The 21,495-nt window shown below is 57.0% G+C and overlaps 1 protein-coding gene across 1 annotated transcript in view; it reads left to right on the top strand.

Annotated features, from left to right (window-relative positions):
• Positions 1-21,495, top strand: part of FAM19A5 (family with sequence similarity 19 (chemokine (C-C motif)-like), member A5) — a 129,554-nt gene that overhangs the window by 73,169 nt on the left and 34,890 nt on the right. The window contains exon 6 of the mRNA XM_011998233.1: positions 8,776-8,903. Within this exon, the coding sequence (XP_011853623.1) occupies positions 8,776-8,903 (128 nt within the window). The remainder of the gene's footprint in view (positions 1-8,775; positions 8,904-21,495) is intronic.

Genomic DNA, 21,495 nt, shown 5'->3' with positions numbered 1-21,495 from the left:
GATCTCCTGACCTCGTGATCCACCCGCCTCAGCCTCCCAAAGTGCTGGGATTACAGGTGTGAGCCACCGTGCCCGGCCGACAATGCCTTTTAAGGGAAAGATCCACTCTCCTGTTGACCTCCGTTGTTCTGATTACAATGTTGCAGGACTATGAACACACACGAAGCTGGGAGCCCTCACCAGGTGGTAAAACTGTAATAAACCAAATGAACTGAGGCCCATTTACAAAGTCAACACAAACAAAACGGCAAGACCAATAAAAGTTAAAGTTGCAGCACGGGTTTTGCAGGGCAGATGCTTCTCGGTGACAGGGCACTGGCAGCAAGCCCCAGGGTGGAGAGATCTACCTGCTGGCCCGCCTGTCGTGTGTATACATTTCCCCGCGATCCGTTCAGTGAGCTCTGCTCTCACATACTGAAGGATGTGTCGCATGAAGGCGTCTTAATAATCGCGTGGCTCTGTTTGTTGTCATCACACCTTGTGTTTAGCCCAGAGCTGTCCTGGGAGGCACTTTTTGAGCGGGTTCCTGATAACTCGCCTAAGATGTCTCCTTCGGGTGAAGAAAAGCTTTGCCTTGCAGCGTGAGTAAGCTGGGCTTTAAATGGGAATAATCCAATTATTGCAGCAACTGCGAACAGAAGAAATGTTCACTGCATATTTACTGCTGCACTTACTCCTAATGAACTGCTCTGAGACGGGGAGAGGGAAGGCGGGAAGCACGCAGAGTGTGGCCCTGGGTGCAGCACCTACAGCCCCGGAGAGCAGCTCGCCTGCACCAGTGACACAGCGAGCTCGTGCCTCTTCTTCCTGTTGGAATTTACACGGGGTATTGGGAGTGGCTGGGCCTTTGCTGGATGTGAATGTCTGCATGAACGTGCACATGGGTACACGCACACACCATACACACACACACGCACCCCCCACCTCACACACGTGGGCACCCCGGACGGCGTTTGGAAATAAGTGTCCCTCCGGATCACGCAGAACGTACCTGCACTCTGACATTGCCATTGAAAACACAGCCTGTGAAGAAAAGGTGGGTGGCCAGAATTCTTAGGCCACTGAGCGCTGTCCCCAGGAGGCGATGGCCCAAGGCTGTATCCCCCAGGCAAGCATGCTTCTGATTGGCCACAGAAGACTTGGAAGGCACCACGTGTCTCCCTGTGGTTTGCAGTCCTGATGTCATAAAAGACAGCCAGGGCCAAGGCTAAATGTTCTCCCAGCCTCCATGGTTGTGTTAAGTCTGAGAAAAGATAGACCCAGGACCTCCCAGTGCTGGTCAGAGGTGCCTCCACACTGACCATCTGCAGGAGGCACCGGTGGGCTCTCCCTCCCTCGGGACGCAGTGCCCCCAGAGAGCAGCTCCAGCTCTTACATCTCACAGCTGGGCAGCCACCGAGGGCTGCTCAGGGGCATGTGCTGTGCTGCTGGGGTCGGGGGGTGAGGGCCATGGGAGGTCTCTTGTGTGGTCACACCCAGCTCGAGCCCCCCATCCGAGGTGGATCCAAGGAGCAGGGGCCACTACCCTTCACCCTTCCCAAGCATGGGTGACCTCCCTGCACCTCCTGCCCAAAGAAAGGCCTGTGAGTGCCCCTGCCAGGCCACTGCACCCTCTAGAAACAGGAGCGGGTGACAGGGCAAGAAAGGAGATCCCAGAGGCCCCTCCCCTGTGGGCATCTTGGCCTGCACAAAAGAGGGCATATTCTCCCCAGAAAAATGGACATTTGTAAGCTGCTTCAGTTTTTGTTTTTTTTTTTTTTTTAACAAGGCAGAATACAAAATCACTTTACAACAAACAGTCGTCCCCTCCTGCGGACTGTGTCCCTGTGTCACAGGTTTCTTTTGTTGAAGGCTCTTAGAAGTTTCCCACCAAATACAGTGTGGCCCTCAGATCCCCCCGCCCCGGGCTGTGTCTGCAGCAGCCCCTGTCTCGTCAGGACGCTGGGGTCTGTGTCTGCAGCAACCCCTGTCTCACTGGGGTCCCGGGGTCTGTGTCTGCCGCAGCCCCCCTCTCACTGGGGTCCCGGGGTCTGTGTCTGCCGCAGCCCCTCTCTCATCGGGGTCCCAGGGTCTGTGTCTGCCACAGCCCCTCTCTCATCGGGGCCCTGGGGTCACAGTAGCACTGACTGAGGTCCAGAGAGGCTGTCGAGGCGGGAGAGGAAGGCCTGGCTCCCAGAAAGCAGACAGTGCTCAGCAGGAACAGATGTGTCCTTCTCCACTTCTCCGAGCGGGTTTCTCCCTGTCCGAGATTCTCCTTTCCTCTCCCCCAGCCCCTGCCGGCCTGCTCTGCCCTGGGAGCTCTAGTCACACCCGGGTACGCCGCCCCTGGTGAGATGAGGCTCTCACAGCCTAGTGTCTGTGGATAGGCCGACGCCCACCCCACCCGCTAGCTTCCAGCTCCTTTCCTTGCACACCTGCCCTGGAGCTGGAAGGTGACCTCTGCTGTCCCCAGCCCCCTCCTGTGTTCCTAGGGGCAGCTGTCTGGGGCACGAGTTACTTGTTCTGGGACATTGACTGATTCAATGAAAGGACGGTCTCGGGAACCAGCAGCCCTTTGACCAAAGCCAGCACAGTCTTAAGGAGACTGGGGTCTGGGGGTGCCCCTTGGGTAGGAAAGGAGGGGAGCGGAAATGGGCCTGGGTTTCTTCTCCCTCGGGAAGGTGGGTTTTGGGTGGGGGTGCCGCTGTGACCTGCTTCTTGGTACATGCGAGTGTACATGTGGGTGTGCATGTTTGCCTGTGGGCACCTGTGTGCACGCACTCCAGGGGCGGGGTTCGTCTGTCCGCAGGCTGGATGAGAGAGCTTGTCTGGCAGCTCCGAGATCATCTCAGGTTCTCAGGACACGCAGTAGCAAGAGCCGTCCCACTTCAGCAGTTCAGATGTTCGATCCCGTATAGCAAACAAATTCAAACGTCTGATCCCACATAACAGACACACTCTGCTGGATTTTGACCCTACAGCTCCTCCCATGCCGTCTGCCCAGCTCTACTTCAGGCTGAGAACCCCACTTAGTTGTCTGCTTCTTGTCCCCCAAGTTCGGGCTGGGGAGGAGGGGATGGGCAGAGCCCTCTGGCTGTGACTAGAGGCACTGCCAGCTGTGGGAGGCCCGCAGTCCTTCATCCCGAGGGCCTGGTACGATGGATGTGTATGTGCCCCACATCGGTGGGTGCCCCAGGCGGCACACGGCTCGAGTGGGTGTCTCAGGACTGGCTGCTTCCATCCAGTAGAGGACATGGGGGCAGAGGGTAGAGGCCCCTGTCTGCAGAGATGACCTTTGCAGCCGGGCCTCGAGGGGCCGTCCACCCTCCCTCCACCCTGCATCCGCGTCCTCCAGCTGTGTCTAGAGCTGTAGGTGCAGGCGTGATGAGAGGAAGCTGGGTGGCAGCTCCCGGGGGGGTTCTCCTCTGGGGCACTGGGGTGTGTCCCCACACTGAGGACATGGCACACCGTGCCCTGCACTGGTCCACCCAGGTGCTGTGGGCCGCCCGCCTGGGACCCTGCTCACCCGCTGGGAGTCAGCATGACCCTTGCCTGCTTTTCCTGGGGTGCACTTTCCTCCCAGGCCTTTGTGTAGACGGGATCTTTGAAGTCCGCTTTGACTTGGCTCCTGTCACCCAGACAGCCACGCTGTTCTGACTTCAACTCCGTTCAAGGGTCGCCCAACCGTTTTTGGCAAGTTGGACTTTCAGCAAACTGATTGGGAGCCTGAACAAGGCTGTGCTGAGGTCCTGTGGCCAGCCAGGCCCCACCCACATCTCAGCCCTTTCCTCCCCATGCTGTTTGCAGGGTCACCAGGCCTGCTCCTCTCTGAGACTTCAAGGAGGGCCCAGCTCCTGCCCTGCCCTGGCTCCCTCCCTCCCCTGAAACCCAGTCCCAGCCTGCACTGGGCAGCGTCCTCTGCACTCTGCACTCTGCCCTCCTGGAGCCCGAGGTTTCTATCCTGCCACTGGCAAGGGTCTGGGTGCAGCAGCTGCGTCATCCCAGGGGGTGGGGGACCGTGGAGCGGGCGCCGGCCTCTGTCTGGGGAGGCAGCTTGAATGTGCACACAGAGGGGACCTGGAGTGGTGGAAGGAGCCAAGCCCCCCGTAGACCTGGGGACTCATTGCCAGGGAGCCAGGTGGCCCCAGGGACGATACACATGTGTAGTTAGTGAGTCTGCAAGAGGGCACACAGTGGACTTGTGTGTATGTGCGTGTGTGCATTTGTGTGTGGACATGTGGCTGTGTGTGGTGTGTATATGTGTGTGCCTGTGTCTACATGTGTGAATGGCGTATGTGTGTGTGATGGAGAGCATGGTGTGGGATGGAAGATGGGGCTGAGTGGTACCTTGGAGAAGTGTTTTCAGCTGGAGAAAGAGCACTGCTGGCCCAGGGCCTGGCTGGGCTGGGTCTCGGGGGCTGTGGGGTCCTACAGAGGCTCGAGATCAGTGAGACTCTAGATCCAGTCTGGACAAACCCCCTCTGATTTGCACTCCTATGCCCCCTTTCCATCCTAGGCAGGGGCTCCCTGGCTCCCTTCTCCAGCCACGTCCTAAGCACCTGCTCCTACCGGCCCAGGGACAGGCACTGCGGACATAAACATGCATGAGACCCTGTGCCCTTTACCCACCATGCCCTTTACCTGTTGTGTGCTCAGGACCCCCCAGGTTAGCCCATGTGGATGGGCAATGACGTTTGTTTGCCAGAGCCCAGGTTTCAGTCACCATCACTCACACTATCTCGGGAAACTCTGTCAACCCCACGGACGCCCCTTCCCCTCCCTGAGAGCTATTGCAACATTGGGACCAGAGGAGAGGCCTCCTCACCCGTGCCCGGGTGAAAGGGAGTTGTGAAATGTGTGCTTGAAAGGACCCTTTGTCCCCAGGACATGGTGGCCCGGCACTGTGCCTCTGGCCGCCTCCAGCAGGAAGTGGGCTGGGGTGGGTGAGCCCAGCTCCTGCCGGCAAACAAAAGGTGTTGTGTGCTCAGGGCCGGCCCGCTGGTGCCCTCGGGAGGGCCAGGCCCAGGAATGGGGCAGGCCTGCTGCCTGCTTGTCCCTTTGTTCTGCAAATGCTGAGAGCAGGCAAGCCCACAAAGTGACCTGCATGCATGTACATGCGTGTTTACATGAGAGTGCACATGTGGGTGTATGTGAGGATACATATCTCTGTGCTTGCACATATGTGTGCATGTGTGTGCTGCGCCTGTAGATACGTGTTTGCGAACATGCGTTTACATGGGCATGTGTGTGCCTGTGTGCGTGCCTGCATGTCTCTGCGTGTGGTGTGTGGTGTATACATGTGGGTGATGTGTACGTGTGTCTGGGGGGTACGTATGTGTGTGGTGTGTGGCCAGGCATCATGGCTACAGCATAGGTGAGGCTGGAGCCCCCTTCACCAGCCTAAGGCTCCAGGCGCCCTGCCCTCCTTCCTTCTTCTCTTTCTGACCCTGAGTGGCACTGTGCATGTTACCACATCATGGCTGGCAGGGATGAGGGTCCTCTCCGTAGAGGGACAGTGGGCTGGGGCCTGGCACTGGAGCATGCGTGTGTCCCGGATACTGAAGGCTGACACATGGCCCCAGATCCCTCCCCTGTCCTCAGCCCCACAGTCCCAGTGAGCTCCGGTGGTTCCATCCTAGCCTGACCGAGAGGGCCCCAGCAACACAGCCTGTGGGTGCCAGCCAGCCGAGCCCTGTGCCAGGGGGGGTGCTTCTGCCCGTGCTGTCTCCACCCTCAGCGTCCTTCTCCTGGGACTTCCCAGCCCAGAGCACGAGCTTCAGGGTGGGTACAAGGTCCCAGCTGAGCTTGGCAGTGAAGGATTTGAGTCCAGGCCACCTCCTGTCCACCCTCTCACAGCCTGCCCTGCAGGCAGGTCAGGACCTGCCCTCAGATGCCACCCACACTGCCCTGGTTTTCTGGTCTGTGCCGGCCTCACTCCTGATGGCCCAGGTCCTGCCTTGTGCTGCAGAGAGGGCCAAACCTGGCCCGGGCAGACGCGGAAACGTCTTCCTGTTGCAGTTGAAGGGCTCACTTCACCTGAGACAGCCCAGTCTAGCTGTTAGGGCAGAACAGGACAGGCACTGGGAACCCCAGGGGGTTTCTGAGGCGCCGTTCAGCTCAGGATGAGAGCAGGAGCCACACCGCACTGAAGGCCACCCTGGGTGCTGTGGTGTGGGATGGATGGGAGCACACATGGGGATTTCTTTTAAGCCACACCGGAGCCTCTTCCTTTCATGTCCTTCAGTGTTGGTACCAGATCAACACAGACACACACACACACGCACGCACACATACACACAATGCTTACTGTAATTTGTCCAGCTCTTTTCCCAGGCATTGCAAGGGGATTTCTGCTATTGGGGCGTGTGTGTTTCATCCTGTAGCTTCCTCGTGGGTTTAAGGTTCGTGTTCATGGGTGTCTGAGATTTTTCTACCATATTTACTGTCACCCAAAACGATGCATCCGGAATGGGAGATGCAGCTGCTGGCGGCTTTCTGCAGGAATAAGGAACAGACAAGAAAAGAGGCCCTGGGAAGACACATGACAGATTCCAGACCTCCCAGACCTGCCTCCCCTGCGATGACCCCAGGGCCCGCGCCCCCGTGGGTTGAGGAGTGAGCTGTCCCTCAGGACCCTGTCCTCTGCTGCCCACTGCTCCTACAGGGACAGCCACTGCCTGCAGGCCAGAGGCATAATTGGCTGGCCCTGTGCAAAATGAAATGCAGGGCCCTTGTTAAAAATTATTCAGAATTTCAAGACATGGGAACTGCAGAGCATTGTCCAAGCAGTGGCCCTCCTGCACCTGGGGCCGTGCGCAGCCGTCTGTTTGCATAGCCATGAAGCCAGCCGGCCGCGTGTCGGGAGGACCGTGTGTTAGCACACATGCGTGCACACATGTGCATTTGCAGAACTGTTTAGATAGTAGTCATTTCCCTCCTGTGGTGAGGAATCTCCGAAACTTTTTCAAGTTTTCAAGTAAACAAGTATCCTGGGGAACTGCAGTTCTGGTTTATGCAAATTGAGGGTCCTGTGCTTTATTTAAAACAAGGAAAAGAGGTGACGTGGAAGAGAAAACTCAGGAGAGGGGGAAGTCAAGAGTTCTGGAGCGTCGTGAGAGGGACTGGGGCTTCAGACAGGAGGTGGGGGCTGGGGGCCATGGGGGCCAGTCTTGCCCTGGGCCTGGGTGTCTGTGCAGGCTGGGCCTGGTGTGGGTGACAGAGAATCCTTCCCCGCTCTGCAAGGCTGGCAGCTGAGGCAGCCCAGACCCTGGATTCTCTGCATCCTGGGGCCACTGGACCCATCAAACACTGAGCCCAGGAAGGAGGGACCCAAAAGGAAAGCAGGAAGGGGCTTCATAGGTAAATTGCCCGCATCCAACAAGATGAGTTCCAAGCCTCTGCTCAGAACAGTGAGGAGCCCCAGGAACTGTGAGTGGGTGAGGAAGGGGCGGAGAAGGCCAACCCTGGCTCTCCCAGCACTGGCACGAAGCAAGTCACGTGCAGTCCAACCACCTTGCACGTAGCGTGGGGTGCATGGCGTTCACCAGCGAGTGCAGTGGGAATATGTGACAGCTTCATCCATTCTCCTAGAGCCTTGGACCCAAACTTTCAAACTTCTTTTTCGTGTAAGTTGCAAAGTTCTCCCTGATCTCCAGCCATGGGGTTAAGGTTGGTGTAGAATCCTGTGTTTATAAAGGTACATGTTTATAACTTAACCTTGAACCAAAATACTGCCTGGCAGGTGTTTGGTGTCTGATCTGCATGCCTATGTTTTTCAGCAGGATGGCAACCCCTGTTTGTAGATCCAGTTTATATAAAAGTAATTACGTGTGCATTAGGAAGGACCTGTTTTTCCCCAGTTTGAGAAATGACTAATCGTTCTTTTGAGATTCCTGCAGCGAAGGTTATGTTAATACAATATCAGCTTTTACTCTGCCGTGAAGTCCTTGTTTCTCAGGCTTTCTGGTAGAGAGTAATCTCCAGTCTGCCTAACCCTACAGCCACAAAATGGGGTGGCTTTCCAGGGAAGAGAGAAAATGCAATTCTCTGTGGCATGGAAGGAGTTGATGTGGGCTTCAGAGTCCTTGTGCTGGTGGGGGGCCAGTGCCCCCATCCGCCGGGCCCTCCCCTGCCCCCTGCCCTGTCCAGGGTCATGACAAGACTCATCCTTTTCTCTTGGAGCTTTGTCATGGCTGGTCACATCCTTTCACCTTGGAGCCTTGACATGGCTGCTGCTGGGCCAGCCCCAGGGGTCCGCCGGGCGTCTGCAGATGGGGGCCAGGGGCTGCTGTAAAATCCTCCAGTCAAGGATGGGGCATCGACTCCCCACCTCCTGCCTGGCCTCACACTCTGACTCCAAGTCTGGACCCCCTTGGTTCCCACCCTGTGCACAGGCCCGCCCTCGCTACATCTGAGGACGTCCTGACTGGGAACTCCCTCCTCCTGCCTTTCCCTGCTCTCTAGTGGATTCCAGATGAGAGAGAGTGAGGCAGCCACGCTGCAGGAGGGGCCACGGCTCTGCTCCACGGACGTGTCTCCAGCTCTCTCGGTCACTGCTTACTGCTCCACGACTGGCCGATGGCTGAGCAGGACTTGGGGAGCAAGCACTAAACTGGGAGACCAGGAAGCTGGCGAAGCCCCTGGGCCCGGTGTCCCTGCCTGAGGGTCCCCGGGTGGAGCCATACTGGGCATTGCCTGAGGGCCCTCCCAGCCAGTGTCAGGACCCAGGTCCCCTCAGCAACACCGTCGCGATCCACGAGAGCAGCACGCTGACCGCCTCCCTCTTTTCTCCCGCAGCAAGAATTATCAAGACCAAGCAGTGGTGTGACATGCTTCCGTGTCTGGAGGGGGAAGGCTGCGACTTGCTAATCAACCGGTCAGGCTGGACGTGCACGCAGCCCGGCGGGAGGATAAAGACCACTACGGTACGTGGCCCTTGGCTTTCTCATGTGTGTGCTGGGGAGGGGGCATGTGCGGGCCTCCGACGCCACCCTGGCTCCGAGGGGACGGGTGGCAGCTGCTCACCTTGTCCTCGTGCAGAGAAGGCAGGACCCCACCTCCCTCTCTGGGGCTGAATTCCTGACCATCTGTCCTGGGGCGGAGGGTCCATGAGTACATGGGGGCTGAGAGCTGGATAAAGAATCACCTGCAAGGCTGGTCAGCCCAGAAGTCAGATCACAGACCAGGCCCCGAAATCCATTGGTTAGAGCCATCTTGTTTCCGGGACTGATGTGCCCGTGACTCCCGGTTGGAGGAGGCGTCCGCCCGTCCTGAGGATGAACTTCTGATAACTCCCCCAGGGAACAGGGAGCTTCTGCAGAGACGGAGCCGGGTGCGGGTTCCGTCCGGGTGTGCTCCTTCCGTCCCTGGGCCTGGCCTAGTGGCTGCTCACACCAGAGACCCGGAGGGCCCTTCAGCTCCCCTTTGTCCCACTGAGTGGGGCATGCAGCGCGCCCCGCCCTCCCGAAGCCACAGCCGACCTGGGTCTCTAGAGCTGCTCTTCCCAAGGGCAGAAGCTTGGGGAGCGCGGGGTGGCCCTGGGCCTTTTCCGAAGGCAGCTCCTCCAGGCATGCCACAGATTCTGAGGCAGTTTCCCCTGCAGAGGGGCAGAGGAGGCGGGCAGAGGAGGGGAGCCCACGTGCATGGGGTTTGGGCCATTCATGTGTGGGGTGGCCTCGACTTCTCACTGGCGAGTGGTACCCCCTTATCCTGGCTCCTCCTGCTTTGAAGTTGGCATTGGAAGCTGAGGACATGAGTGGGTGAGGGTTTCCCTAACATGGATCTGGGCTCCGTGCTCTGAGAATGTTAAGTCAGGGAGATCTGTGGCTGGGCAGAAGGATCCGGAAAGCCCCTGGCATCCGTGGCCCCTCCAAGGATTGCACGGAGAGAGGGGGCTGCAGCCCCTCACACTGGGCTGCAGGGAAATCCTTCCTCTTGCTGCCTGAGCGGCCTCCAAGCGAGGGCTTGGCTGGGCTGTTCCGGCACTCGGTTCAAGAGGCCGATTTGGTGGAGTTGCTCCAAGGAGAACCACAGATCCCTGGGGTTCTAACACAATTCGAGGCTGTCAGGGTCGTCTTCTGGGAGTCGTACAGCTTTCTGCTGCAGCCAGGATGTCAGTGAGATGGGCAAGGCAGCACGCCAGTCCCCCCATGGGTTTCTCAGGGGCCTCTTGCATTTGTGGAAGTTCATGCAGACTCAGCCTTGCTGGCGGCCCAGGGCTCCCTGGGAGTGCCTGCCTGGAATGTGGGCCTGCAGGAGGAGTGTGAGGCCGGGCACCGGTGCCACCCTGAGGCATGCAGACAGGACAGGAGATGAGGGGTGTGGGTTGGTCTAAGCTGAGGTCCTGGGCTTGCCTGGTCAGGGTTTGTTTATCTGGCATTCAGTGCAGAAGCAGATGATTCCGTCCTGCACCCGTGAAATGCACAGTGCTCTACCATTTCCTACTGCTACCTGCCTGCAGAGGAGGCCTAGGCCCTCCTCTGTCCCTGCTCGTTGGGGTTCCCAGGCCTGCGCTACCTCCCCGAATCTCCAGCAACACAAACAGCAGGTGCATTCCATCCGCCTGTGGACCCCGGTCAGGCGCAGCCTTTCACATCCTTCGTAGAAGCTTCAACATAAGCAGCCACCTCGCCCCGAATTTTGGAGGGATGGGTGTGAGAGCCACTCTGGGTCCCAGCTGCCAGTGACCCATCACTTCCCAGTCACGCTTTGATGAGCCCCTCCTCCTTGTGATTCGAGGCCCACGAGGCGCCCAGGCCAAGCGTTCAGGCCGCACCCCTTCAGGAGCGAACTCGGATGCACCTCTGTGAGTTGATTGCTCAGTTCACCGGGGTGGGAAGTCAGGGAGTCCACAGACCCCGTGAGAGCTGACGGTGGATAAAGGTGTCGTCACTTCGACGCGGGCAGCCCTGCTGAGCCAGTGACAGGGCTGGAACCGGCCCAGCCCTTCCGGAGGCATCGAAGTGCTTGGCAGGAACAGGATTGGGTCCTTACTTGGAGGCTGCTGGCATCGTCACGTTTTGGTTTTTGGTAATTTATTGTGGTGAAATTCACATAACATAAAGTCCATTTTAAAGCGAGCAGCTCAGTGGCATTGGACACACAGTGCTGTGCCACCACCCCTCTACCTGCTTCAGAGCATTTGCATCCCCCTGGAGGGATGCCCTTCGCCCACCGGGCTGCATCGGAGTCTTCAGATCGCATGAAGGCTTCTCCTAGTGCAGCTCTGCAGCCACTTCTGCCCAGGGTCACCGTGGCAGACCTTCTGGCCCCGATAAGGGCAACGCTAATTAAAGTGATCAGTGAAGCCCCCCGCACGCAGGGCGCATGCTGGTAAGTGAGGGACACAGATGTGGCCTGTCCCCAGCTTGTCAGGCTGCCTGGAGAACGCCTTGTCAGACAGCTTCATGGTATCTTCCTTTCTTCACTGTTGGCCCAAACCCTGGACCCAGCCCTCCCTGCCTCCTGCATTCACCCAGAATGCATGTCTTCTCCTCTCTCCTCCTCCCGTTTAGTTCTTCAGTGCCTGAGTCATTCTCATGAAGTCTCATCAGGGACCCCTTCACCTTCCCCAGAACCAGACGAGGGCCGCCCAACCAGCCTCCCGCGTCCGTCCAGGTCTGCCTGGCCAGCACGGCCTCTGTGTGTGCAGAGACGGGGAACCGAGGTGCTCTCTGTGTCAGCTCAGTCCAAGCCCACAGGGCCCACCACGGGAGACAGTGAGCCCCCCTTTGTTCTGGGGCATTTGAGACAGAGGCTGACCAGGCACCCGGGATATTCCAGAGGGGTTCGAGCCTTCCTGGCTTGGGGAACAGTAGCTGCACCTGTCCAGTGCTTGGTGTGCTCAGAGAGCCTGGCGGAGATGGCTGCGGACTCTCCTTCCCTTGGGCCTCGCAGGCCTGGGAGCTCAGTTTCACATGCTTGAATACTGCAGCTGGGCGAGCTGGAGTGACCACTGGTGGCCAGGGGGACAGAAGTCCAGGGAGGTGGGATCGATTCTGCCTGGTCTGCTCAACGCAAAGGCCATACCTGGCTCAGTGTGAGACCCCGCGTGGCTTTCAGCTCAGGAAACTCAGATACTCTGATCTTCCCATCGTTAGGACACTTTGCAGGGGACCCCCCAAGCCTCTGCTGGTGGAAGCTGGAAGGGCACCTGCAGGGATCAGGGACATGGGCAGGTGGGAGTCTGACTGTACCAGGACACTCCATCATCCAGCATGGGAAGGACAGGTGCCCCCTCCCGGGCTGGTCACTCTCAGGGAGCCTGATTCTTCTGGAGAGTGAGGTCTCATAGGTGGAGGGGATGGCTCTGCTTTCCTGGGGGAGAGTGTGTGTCGGGGGCTTGAGGACCTGTCTCTCAGCCTTTGCCTCACGTTGCCATGGCGGGGGCACCTTGTTTACATGGCCACGGGTGCCTGGGCTGGTGGATCTCGGTGAGTGACCGTGTGCTCACTCCAGGGGACCGGGGTGGGCCCTGTCGTCTTCCCAGGTATCTCAGGAAAAGTCTGGGAACAACAGGAGAGCCGGCTCCTAATAGAATCGCTGGCCTGTGGTGACCTGTGTTCAAAGCTTTCTGAAAAGGTTAGTTGGGCTCTTGAACCAAACACCATAGAACTGGGAGCTACAATCCCAGATGTGCGATTGCATCTGAGTTCTCTCATGGATGGTAAATTAGCACTACAGGAGATTTCACCCTTTACCATAAACTGGTTTTCTGAGAGATGATGGTGTTCTCATAACTTGGCTTTTAGAGACGCAGTGGATACTGAGTTGCTGCTAATTCCATCCTAATGGCCACGTTCTCGGATGAGAGCCCGCCTCCAGCCCAGCCCTGATGCAGGCAGCCACCCGCTCCCAGCCTGCCCAGCTACGTGCCAACATCGTGCCGAGCCCCCGTCACTCCCCAACCCCTTCCGTGCCGAGCCCCCGTCACTCCCCAACCCCTTCCGTGCCGAGCCCCCGTCACTCCCCAACCCCTTCCTGTGTGGCCGTTGCTGTTTACTTGTCTGTGTGGGCCCACCAGAGTGTGGGTCGCCTAGCACCGGTGCTGGGCCTAAGGGTGCTGCTGCCCCGTGCCCTGGCAGTGCCTGCGCCTCTGTGTGTGACACGTGGATTCAGGATTCGTGGATTAACCGAGTGTGGACCACAGGCACGTGCTGATGCTTCTGTTTCCAGGATCATTGCTTTTTTTGGGATGGAGTTTCGCTCCTGTCACCCAGGCTGGAGCACAAGGGCACAATCTCGGCTCACTGCAACCTCCACGTCCTGAGTTCAAGTGATTCTCCTGCCTCAGCCTCCAGAGTAGCTGGAATTACAGACGCCCACCACCACACCCAGCTAATGTCTGTATTTTTAGTACAAACGGGGTTTCACCATGTTGGCCAGGCTGGTCTCGAACTCCTGATCTCAGGTGATCCATCCACTTCGGCCTCCCAAAGTGCTGGGATTACAGGCGTGAGCCACCGCGCCGGCCGGAGATCACTGCTTTTGAAAGTGCAGGTCGTCACCCCGTTAGTGGGTTGTGAAATTAATTTAATAGGTCATGACCAGCATTTAAAAGGAGGAAGGAATAGAATGAAAATGTGAGAGGGCATCTGTGTCAGGAGGACGAGCGCCCAGTGACAAGGCCCGTGCCTGTGCACACACGGTCACATGGGAGAAGCCTTTCTCCTAGGTTGCTATGAAAGGCTGGAAATCCGCGTCCTGTGGGGACTCGAGAGAAACTGACCGCTGCAGTGCTTTTCCAGGTACTGCGTCTCAGCCAGCTCTGCCCTGTGGACGTCCACTTGCCCCAGGCAAGGGGACCCTGGGTGGGTGTTGCAGATTCTCCTGAGGCGTGAGCAGCGCCCCTTCTTGGCTCCCCATGCTGGCTCCTGCTCCCTGGGGACAGGCCCAGAGCTGCTGTCTGCCCTCCTTCCCATTCCCCTGCTCTGCTCTGGCTTCCTCTGTCCTTGAGCTGGGCTCAGGCTCGCAGAGCTGGAGAAGGAGGGACAAGAAGGGCTCGTGGGGCCAAGGGGAGCAGACCGGGCCACGAGCAGGTCTTCTCTCCACAGATATTCCGTGGCTGGGGCTGCGGACCGCGCAAGCGACTGGCTTTTGGAAATATTCTCCTCAGTGTTTGCTCAGCCACATTTTTGGAGTGTTTATGTATCGCAAGATACTTGTCAGTGAGCTGTGCCATCTCCTAAATCGGATTCAGCCAGCTAGATGGAAATCCTGTTTGCACATTCACTATTGAGCACCACCTTCTAATTCTGTGCTGCATGAAATCACAGTTGTGGGGGTGAAAAAAATTCAGTGGGGTTTCTGTATGGTTCTGTTTGGGAACTTGTATTTCATGGAAACTCATTACGCTAAAAGCCCGTTTCCCCAACATGAGAGATTCGGAGGATGTGCAGACAGCAGCTGCCGTTGATCTGGTGGGGGCTTGGATGTCTAAATTCTACCCTGGCCAGGCATCCCAGGAGTGTGGTGTAGTCGGGCCATTCCAGGGCCTCCGTTGGACATGGACAGGAGGACACTGAGGTCTCCTTGGGGCCTGGCGGCCCGGCCAGCAGCCTGCCAGAATGCTGTCTCTTCTCTCATCTGGCCGTAAACTGCTGCTGACTTGGGCTGGGCAGCTTGTGCTGTCAGCCTGTCGGCGAGTTCTGGAGGTCAGTCTCACCACCGATCGATGATTCAGGTCACCTACACACCCCTCTGGAAAAGGTTCTGTTCTCGTGGTTGGAGAGCTCTCCTGTTAGCACCCCCAGCAGTGCTAAGCATTGTCTATGGCGGCCTTGTTTGGGATTTAGGAGCCAGCTTGCTACGGGGAGGAGCCTTCTGGCTGGACGGCCCCTGTCCCAGTGGATGGCTTGCCTTGTCTAGGCCACCGAGGCCCTTGCCCCTGAGCTTCCTGCAAGCTCGGAGCCTGGAGGAGGGGCGCATCCCAGGAAAGGCACCTGTGCGGAAGCAAGCTCAAACCGTGAGGTGTCTTCATTCTCGGATTCTGAGAGCCTAATGTGTGTCAAATGTGGCCCCACTCACAGATCCGTGCGAAGAACAGGCTAGGACCCCTGCCTCCGAGCACCCCCAGTGTGAAGAGGGAGGTGTCAACACTCGGGTCCCAGCCCAGCCCTCCCGTGTCTGTACCAATCCGCCAGGCGGCTGGGGCACAGGAGTGTGTTCCCGTGCTGGGCCCTTGCCCAGGGCAGCCCGGCAGAAGGACAGAGTGTCCATGGCCTGCACACTGAGCCCTGATTCTGGGAGGAGCCATCCACAGGAAACAGCAGACGCTTTTGCACCAGGGTCCCCGTTAAAGAGGACGAGATGCTCACACTTCCTTCATGGAACCCCCTAAGATGACAGGTACACGAAAGGGGGAAAATGGCCTCCTGCTTGGAGTACAAACTCAGCAAGACAGGTCTGGAAAGATGGGAGCGGGTGGACGGAGCTGACAAGGAGAGCTGAGCCCCAGGGAGCAGTGTGCGGGCTCTGCCTCCACTCTGACGCAGGGCAGTGCTGGCGGCCTCCTCCCAGCGCTGTGGAGATGGGCCCAGTTGAAAGGCTGCGTAAGAGACTCCTGGTCCTCCCCACCCACACACCTGGGCCTCAGCTGCCTGTGGAACCCAAAGAAGACTAGACTCACAGAGGCTCATGCTGGAGAGGGAGAGACCTGAGCGGCTCTGGACCCTACAGTGGGAACACAGCCCAGCGTGGCAGGAACTTCTGGAAACCAGGAGATGAGGTGAAAATCGACGTTCTGAGATGAGATCCCCACTCAGCTCGCTGAGGGCTCAGTCAAGAAATGGGAGGCTTCTTTCTAGATACACTTCCTGCGTGTGCCCTGAGGCCGCCATAACCAGTGACCACATTCTGAGTGGCTGGAAATAGCAGAAACATATTATCTCATGGTCCTGAAGGCCAGAAGGTCCAAGATCGAGTGGTCAGGGCCCTGCTATCTTGGGAGGCTCTCGGGGAGGCCCCTCTCTTGCCTCTCACAGCCTCTGGTGACCCCAGGTGTTCCTTGGCTCATGGCCACAGTACTCCATTCCCTGTGTCCGTCTTCATGGGGCCTGCTCTGTTTGCCAAATTTCCTTCTCCCTTCTCTTATAAACACTCCACCATTGGCTTTAGAGTCCATTCTAAATCTAGGATGATTTCATCTAAATATCTTTCACTAATAATATCTGGAAAGAACCTATTTCCAAATCAAGTCAGATCCTGAGGTTCCCTAGCAGACATGAACTTCGGGGGCCCCCCATTCCATCCACTGAACTCACCAAGCCCAGATCAGAACCCATGGGTGCCATGAGTCGGGGGCCAGAGGGCGCCCCTGTGAAGCCCACCTCCCACCAGCCGGCTGTTTATCATCGCTGTGCCGCTAAACATGGTGGAAAGCAAAGGTCACTCTTTGGGAGAGAAACAAAACCAGAAGAAGCCAAAGGAAGAGGAGCGAGGAACATAGAGGCCACAGGAGTCATCGAGGCAGCAGAGGAAGGGCCAGCACACCAGCTAAACCACAACTCAGCCTCAGAGACAGCGGACATGCATCCAGACACAGGAGGGGGCGGGGAGGCAAGGAGGCTGGTGGGAGCAGGGAGGTGAGGAGTCCGGGGCCTCTGTCTTCCTCCTCATGAGTGCTCTGCTTCCCCTCCCTGGCTCAACCTTAGGGATGTGCTTGACCAGTGGAAGGGTGTGGTTGTGACCCCATGCACAGACTAGAACACTGGCTCTGACCCCTGAGCCCTGCAGGTGTCACTACCCCAAGCCTGTCCTGCTGGAGAGAAGAGGGGAGCCTGGGACTGGGTGAGGAGTGGCGCCTGCTGGCCAGGCCCAGGCACCTCATGAGACAGAGGTGAGCCTGGCCAGAAAGCCCGCCCCACCCACAGATGTCACCCCTGAGTTTGGACAGTGAGTCTGGATACTATTGGTGGCCTGGCAGTAGAGAAGTGGGATGGGGAGCTCATTAAAGGAGCGTCAAGAAGCCTGGAGATTTTACATTTAAGTCTTTAATCCATCTTGGGTTAATTGTTGTATAAGGTGCAAGGAAGGGGTCCAGTTTCAGTTTTCTGCATATGGCTAGCCAGTTTTCCCAGCACCATTTATAAAACAGGGAATCCTTTCCCCATTGCTTGTTTTGTCAGGTTTGTCAAAGATCAGATGATTGTAGATGTGTAGTGTTATTTCTGAGGCCTCTGTTCTGTTTCATTGGCCTATATATCTGTTTTGGTACCAGTACCATGCTGTTTTGGTTACTTTAGCTTTGTAGTATAGTTTGAAGTCAGGTAACATGATGCCTCCAGCTTTGTTCTTTTTGCTTAGGATCCACACATATGTATATTGCAGCACTATTTACAATAGCAAAGACTTGAAACCAACCCAAATGCCCATCAATGATAGACTGGATAAAGAAAATGTGGCACATACACATCATGGAATACTATGCAGCCATAAAAAAGAATGAGTTCATGCCCTTTTCAGGGACATGGATGAAGCTGGAAACCATCATCCTCAGCAGACTAACACAGGAACAGAAAACCAAACAGCGCGTGTTCTCACTCATAAGTGGGAGTTGAACAATGAGAACACATGGACACAGGAAGGGGAACATCACACACTGGGGCCTGTTGGAAGGTGCAGGGCAAGGGGATGGAGAGCATTAGGACAAATACCTAATGCATGTGGGGCTTAAAACCTAGATGATGGGTTGATAGGTGCAGCAAACCTCCATGGCGTATGTGTACCTGTGTAACAAACCTGCACGTTCTGCACATGTGTCCCAGAACTTAAATATTTTAAAAAGAGCCTGGAGAACGCTTTGGGGAATTGTACACATATGCACATGAATAGATGGCACAGATGTGTGCATACATGTACATGCGATATGCCTATAGATACTGTGTGCCTGTGTGTGTGTAACAGCAGAATGTGTTACAAATCCAGTAGAATGTTGGGGACGTAAAACTGGCCATCTCTCAGAAAGCAGAGAGTAGAATTTTCTAAAAGAAATGGGAACTAGGAAAGGAAAACAATAGAGAATCAGAAGATTGATTCAGGAGTTCTGAACGATATAACCACCTGAAACAGAGGAAAATGAAGAAGAAATTATCAAAGAAATGCTTTTGAAAAACCTCTCCAGAACTGAGATGCTGGTTTCCTCTGTGAGAGTACTCACCAAGACCAGAAAATGAATGAACACAGTCGCATCCTAAAGCATGCCAGCATGAAATTTCAGGCCACAGGAGATGAAAAACATCCCCAAAACTTAGAGGGAAAAACTAGGTCATGGACAAAGACATCCATAGCAGAGTGTCACTAGATTCTCAGCAGATCGCTGAAGCCGGGAAATGGTGGTGCCAGGTCTTGCAGCGCGCAGGCTGTGACTCCTGACCTGGAACTCCGTCACCGCTGGAATGGGCCATCAAGGGTGCAGGGAAAGCAAGCTCCAGCCCTGGCCATCCCAGAAGAAGCCCTGCATGCACCTGTACTTGTGAAGATGAGGGGAAGGGGTCAGGAGACAAGGGGGGTCTCCCAGGGAGAGGGCAATGAAGAAGCACCCAGTGATGTCCGTAGCAGGAGTTTGCAAATGAATTCCAAATATGCAGACATTCAGGGAGGGAAAAATGTGAGGATTTTTCTAGGAAAACAAGCACAAATGCCCTGAGGATCTAGCGTGGGAATGTTGGAGAGCTGTGGCTAAGCCAGCACTGCCTCAGCCGGACCCATTGCCCACGTATTCATCAGGCCCTGTTCTCTGTCGGGCACTGCAGGTGCCACTGGAGAGCTCCAGTGCTTCTCAGGGACCACAGAGCAGGCATGGCCTCAGCCCTCCAGGAGCCACACGGCAGGATCATCATCTGGCATGGTTTCTGAGGAGGGTGATGGCCCCGATGAATTGATCAGGGCACAGTCAAGGGAAGAGGGTCCTCTCAGGTCCTCTGGGCCAGCACCCCAGAAAGCCTGGCTTAGGCGTTGAGAGGGACCAGGGTGTCACCAGGAGTAAGACCCCAGGCTGGGCAGGGCCAGTCGGCAGGGCCCGGGAGCCTTCTGTCCTGTGTGTGGTCGGGGAGGACTCATCTGGGAGTGAGACAGAGCTGCCTTCGTGAGCCCCGGTGGGCTGTGGAGCCCGTGGCCTTGCGTGGCCAGGGCAGGGCTGCTGCGGACGGCAGGCTGCAGGCTGAGCAGAAGCGGAGGGTCCGGGAGGGTCTGCAGTGCCCTCTCCCAGCGCAGGCAGGCGAGAACCGAGGTGGTAATCAGGGTACACCCGGGTATCCCCGCCCGACCTGTCCCTTGGATTACCATGGCCACTTCCTGGTCCCCTGCACAGCAGACGCTGAGCCCTGCTGTGGCCGTCATTAGTCAGCAAAGGCCGGGGCTGCTGGAGGAAGAAGGGGACCCTGTAGCTGAACACTGAGCCTCTGTGGGGACAGCGGGGAGGCCCCCAAGCAGGAAGGCAGTGGCTGTGGTTGTGGAGGGAACTCAGGAGGTGTCTTGGGGGAAGATTCACTGTTAACCAGGCAGCTGACCGCACGCAAGTAGGGAGAGAGGATGTGGGCCTGGCAGACCTGTGTGGGTGCCATCCTCCCGTACGACCTGTCTGCCCTGCCCCACCCCCACCAGGAGCCTGTGGTTCATCTCCTCTCCAGAGTACAGCCAAGCCAGGGCCTTGGGGACCCCTCCCTGCACAGGGACCCTGGTCCCAGCCAGGCTTCCCCCAGCCCCGTGAGGTCAACCAGGAATTCAGGCAGCCTTTTCGGATTCTGGCAGCTTCTTCAGTGACTGAGAGTTCTACCCCCGCCCCCCACGTTCCAGAACCCCTTGTGCGCCGCCTCCCTCCCTGCTGCTGGGAGCATTCATAGCCCCCATCCTGCACCAGGCTTGCCCTGCAGAGACGGGCTGCAGCCTGTCACTTCCTCCCTTGATGTGACAAGGTGTCCCCTGCCCCCAGCTCACTGTCACCATGGCTGAGGGCCCACCCTGCCCTCCACCATCTGTCTGTCCCCATGTCCCCCCAGCTGGCATGTTCTGAGCACTCCTCTTTGCCCGGCCAGGTCAGCCCAGCCTTGAGGACCGGGGAGCACAGCTCTGTTCTCAACGTGGAGGAAACGCAGTTTTAGTCCATTTTATGGGCCCAACTTTTTCTTTTGAATCCCGTGTGGGGAAGTGTGCAGACGCCCCTCTCGCCAGGGGCCCTGGCCTGCACACATCCGCGGGGGCTCTGCTTCCCCAGGTTGGCCCACCTCCCCCGTCCTTCTGGAACTGATGCCAGGTGGACGCAGAGCCGGGAGGGCTGAAGAGAACTGCCCCTCAGGTGAGGTGGCATATCCTGTCCCCCTTGGACCCCTCCAGCCAGCAGCTGAGCCCTGGCCGCCTGGGCTCCGAGTCTGTCTGGGGTGTGATCAGATGGCATGCATGGAGCCTGGCTCAGGGAACCGGAGGAGAGGGAGGCTGAGCTAAGGAAGAGATGGCGGCAATGGCCAGGGTAGAGGAAAAGTGCCCAGAAGGATCGTGAAGGAACAGGAGAGAGGATATTCCCTCCCCTCTTACCAGCCCAAGAGAGCAGGGTGGTGGTGGGCCGAGGTGGCCTGAGGACCCCCCCACCTGTCTGCTCTCCCAAGGACAAAGAAGGCTGAGGCTTAAACAGGCCTGAGAGATTGAGTGGGGGTGGATACTTAGCCAGAAGTGGCCCAGGACCCGCACCTAACTAATCTTTGTTCTGCAAAGAATGAAAACTACTAAGTCATTACTCTGATCCTTGTCTGCAATCCATTTTGCGTTCTTTTGGATCACCGCTATTCATCACCACAATAATAGCTGGACATGTTAATAGATTCTGTGTGTAAACAAAAACGTGTATGGCCGGCACCACATCAGCTAGTATTGTAAGCAGTGACACTCTTCATTTTCTCAGCAGAAATGAGCCCAGAAACTAAAAAAAAAAGGGTTTGACCAAACCCACATTATTTCTGTCTGCACTTTGGGCCAATTTCGTAATGGGAGATATGACACGCTGGGCGCCATTTACAGTAATTGTCCTGCATTAGGTTCAATCTTCCTTAAAGCAGTTGTTCTTTGAATCGTTTTAAATACATAAATGGCAAATGGCTGAAATGTGAGGATGCTTGCCTGGTGCAGAGGAGTGGACGACGGGGTCTGTCGTGGAAACCCAGTGGGTGTGGCGGGGCTGGGGATTTCCTGGTGCCCCCTGCTGCTCAGCAAGTTACGTTAGATTGGGTCCGGGTGAGGATCAGGCTTAGGGGTTTTTCTGAGTGACATGTTCAGTGCCTCCCTCTCCTTTCCCCGGCCCTTGCTTCCCTGTCGTCTCCCCACCACTCTCATCCCTCTGACACTATTTTGGTGCCAAGTCAGAGACTGGAATGCAGAGATGAGACACGTGATCCAACATCTCAGGGACGCCCGTCGAGAATCGCTGGAGGGGTCACTTTTTGGTGCCAAATGGGCCTGCTTGGTTGGCCTCTAAGTCTGGCACATCATTGGGAACTGAGATGGGAAGGGCTTGCTGAGTAAATGGCAGAC

Source organism: Mandrillus leucophaeus, unplaced genomic scaffold (assembly GCF_000951045.1).
Source record: "Mandrillus leucophaeus isolate KB7577 unplaced genomic scaffold, Mleu.le_1.0 Scaffold562, whole genome shotgun sequence".
NCBI lineage: Eukaryota > Metazoa > Chordata > Mammalia > Primates > Cercopithecidae > Mandrillus > Mandrillus leucophaeus.
The sequence above is the reverse complement of the archived record's forward strand: the minus strand, read 5'-3'. Positions and strand labels throughout refer to the sequence as shown.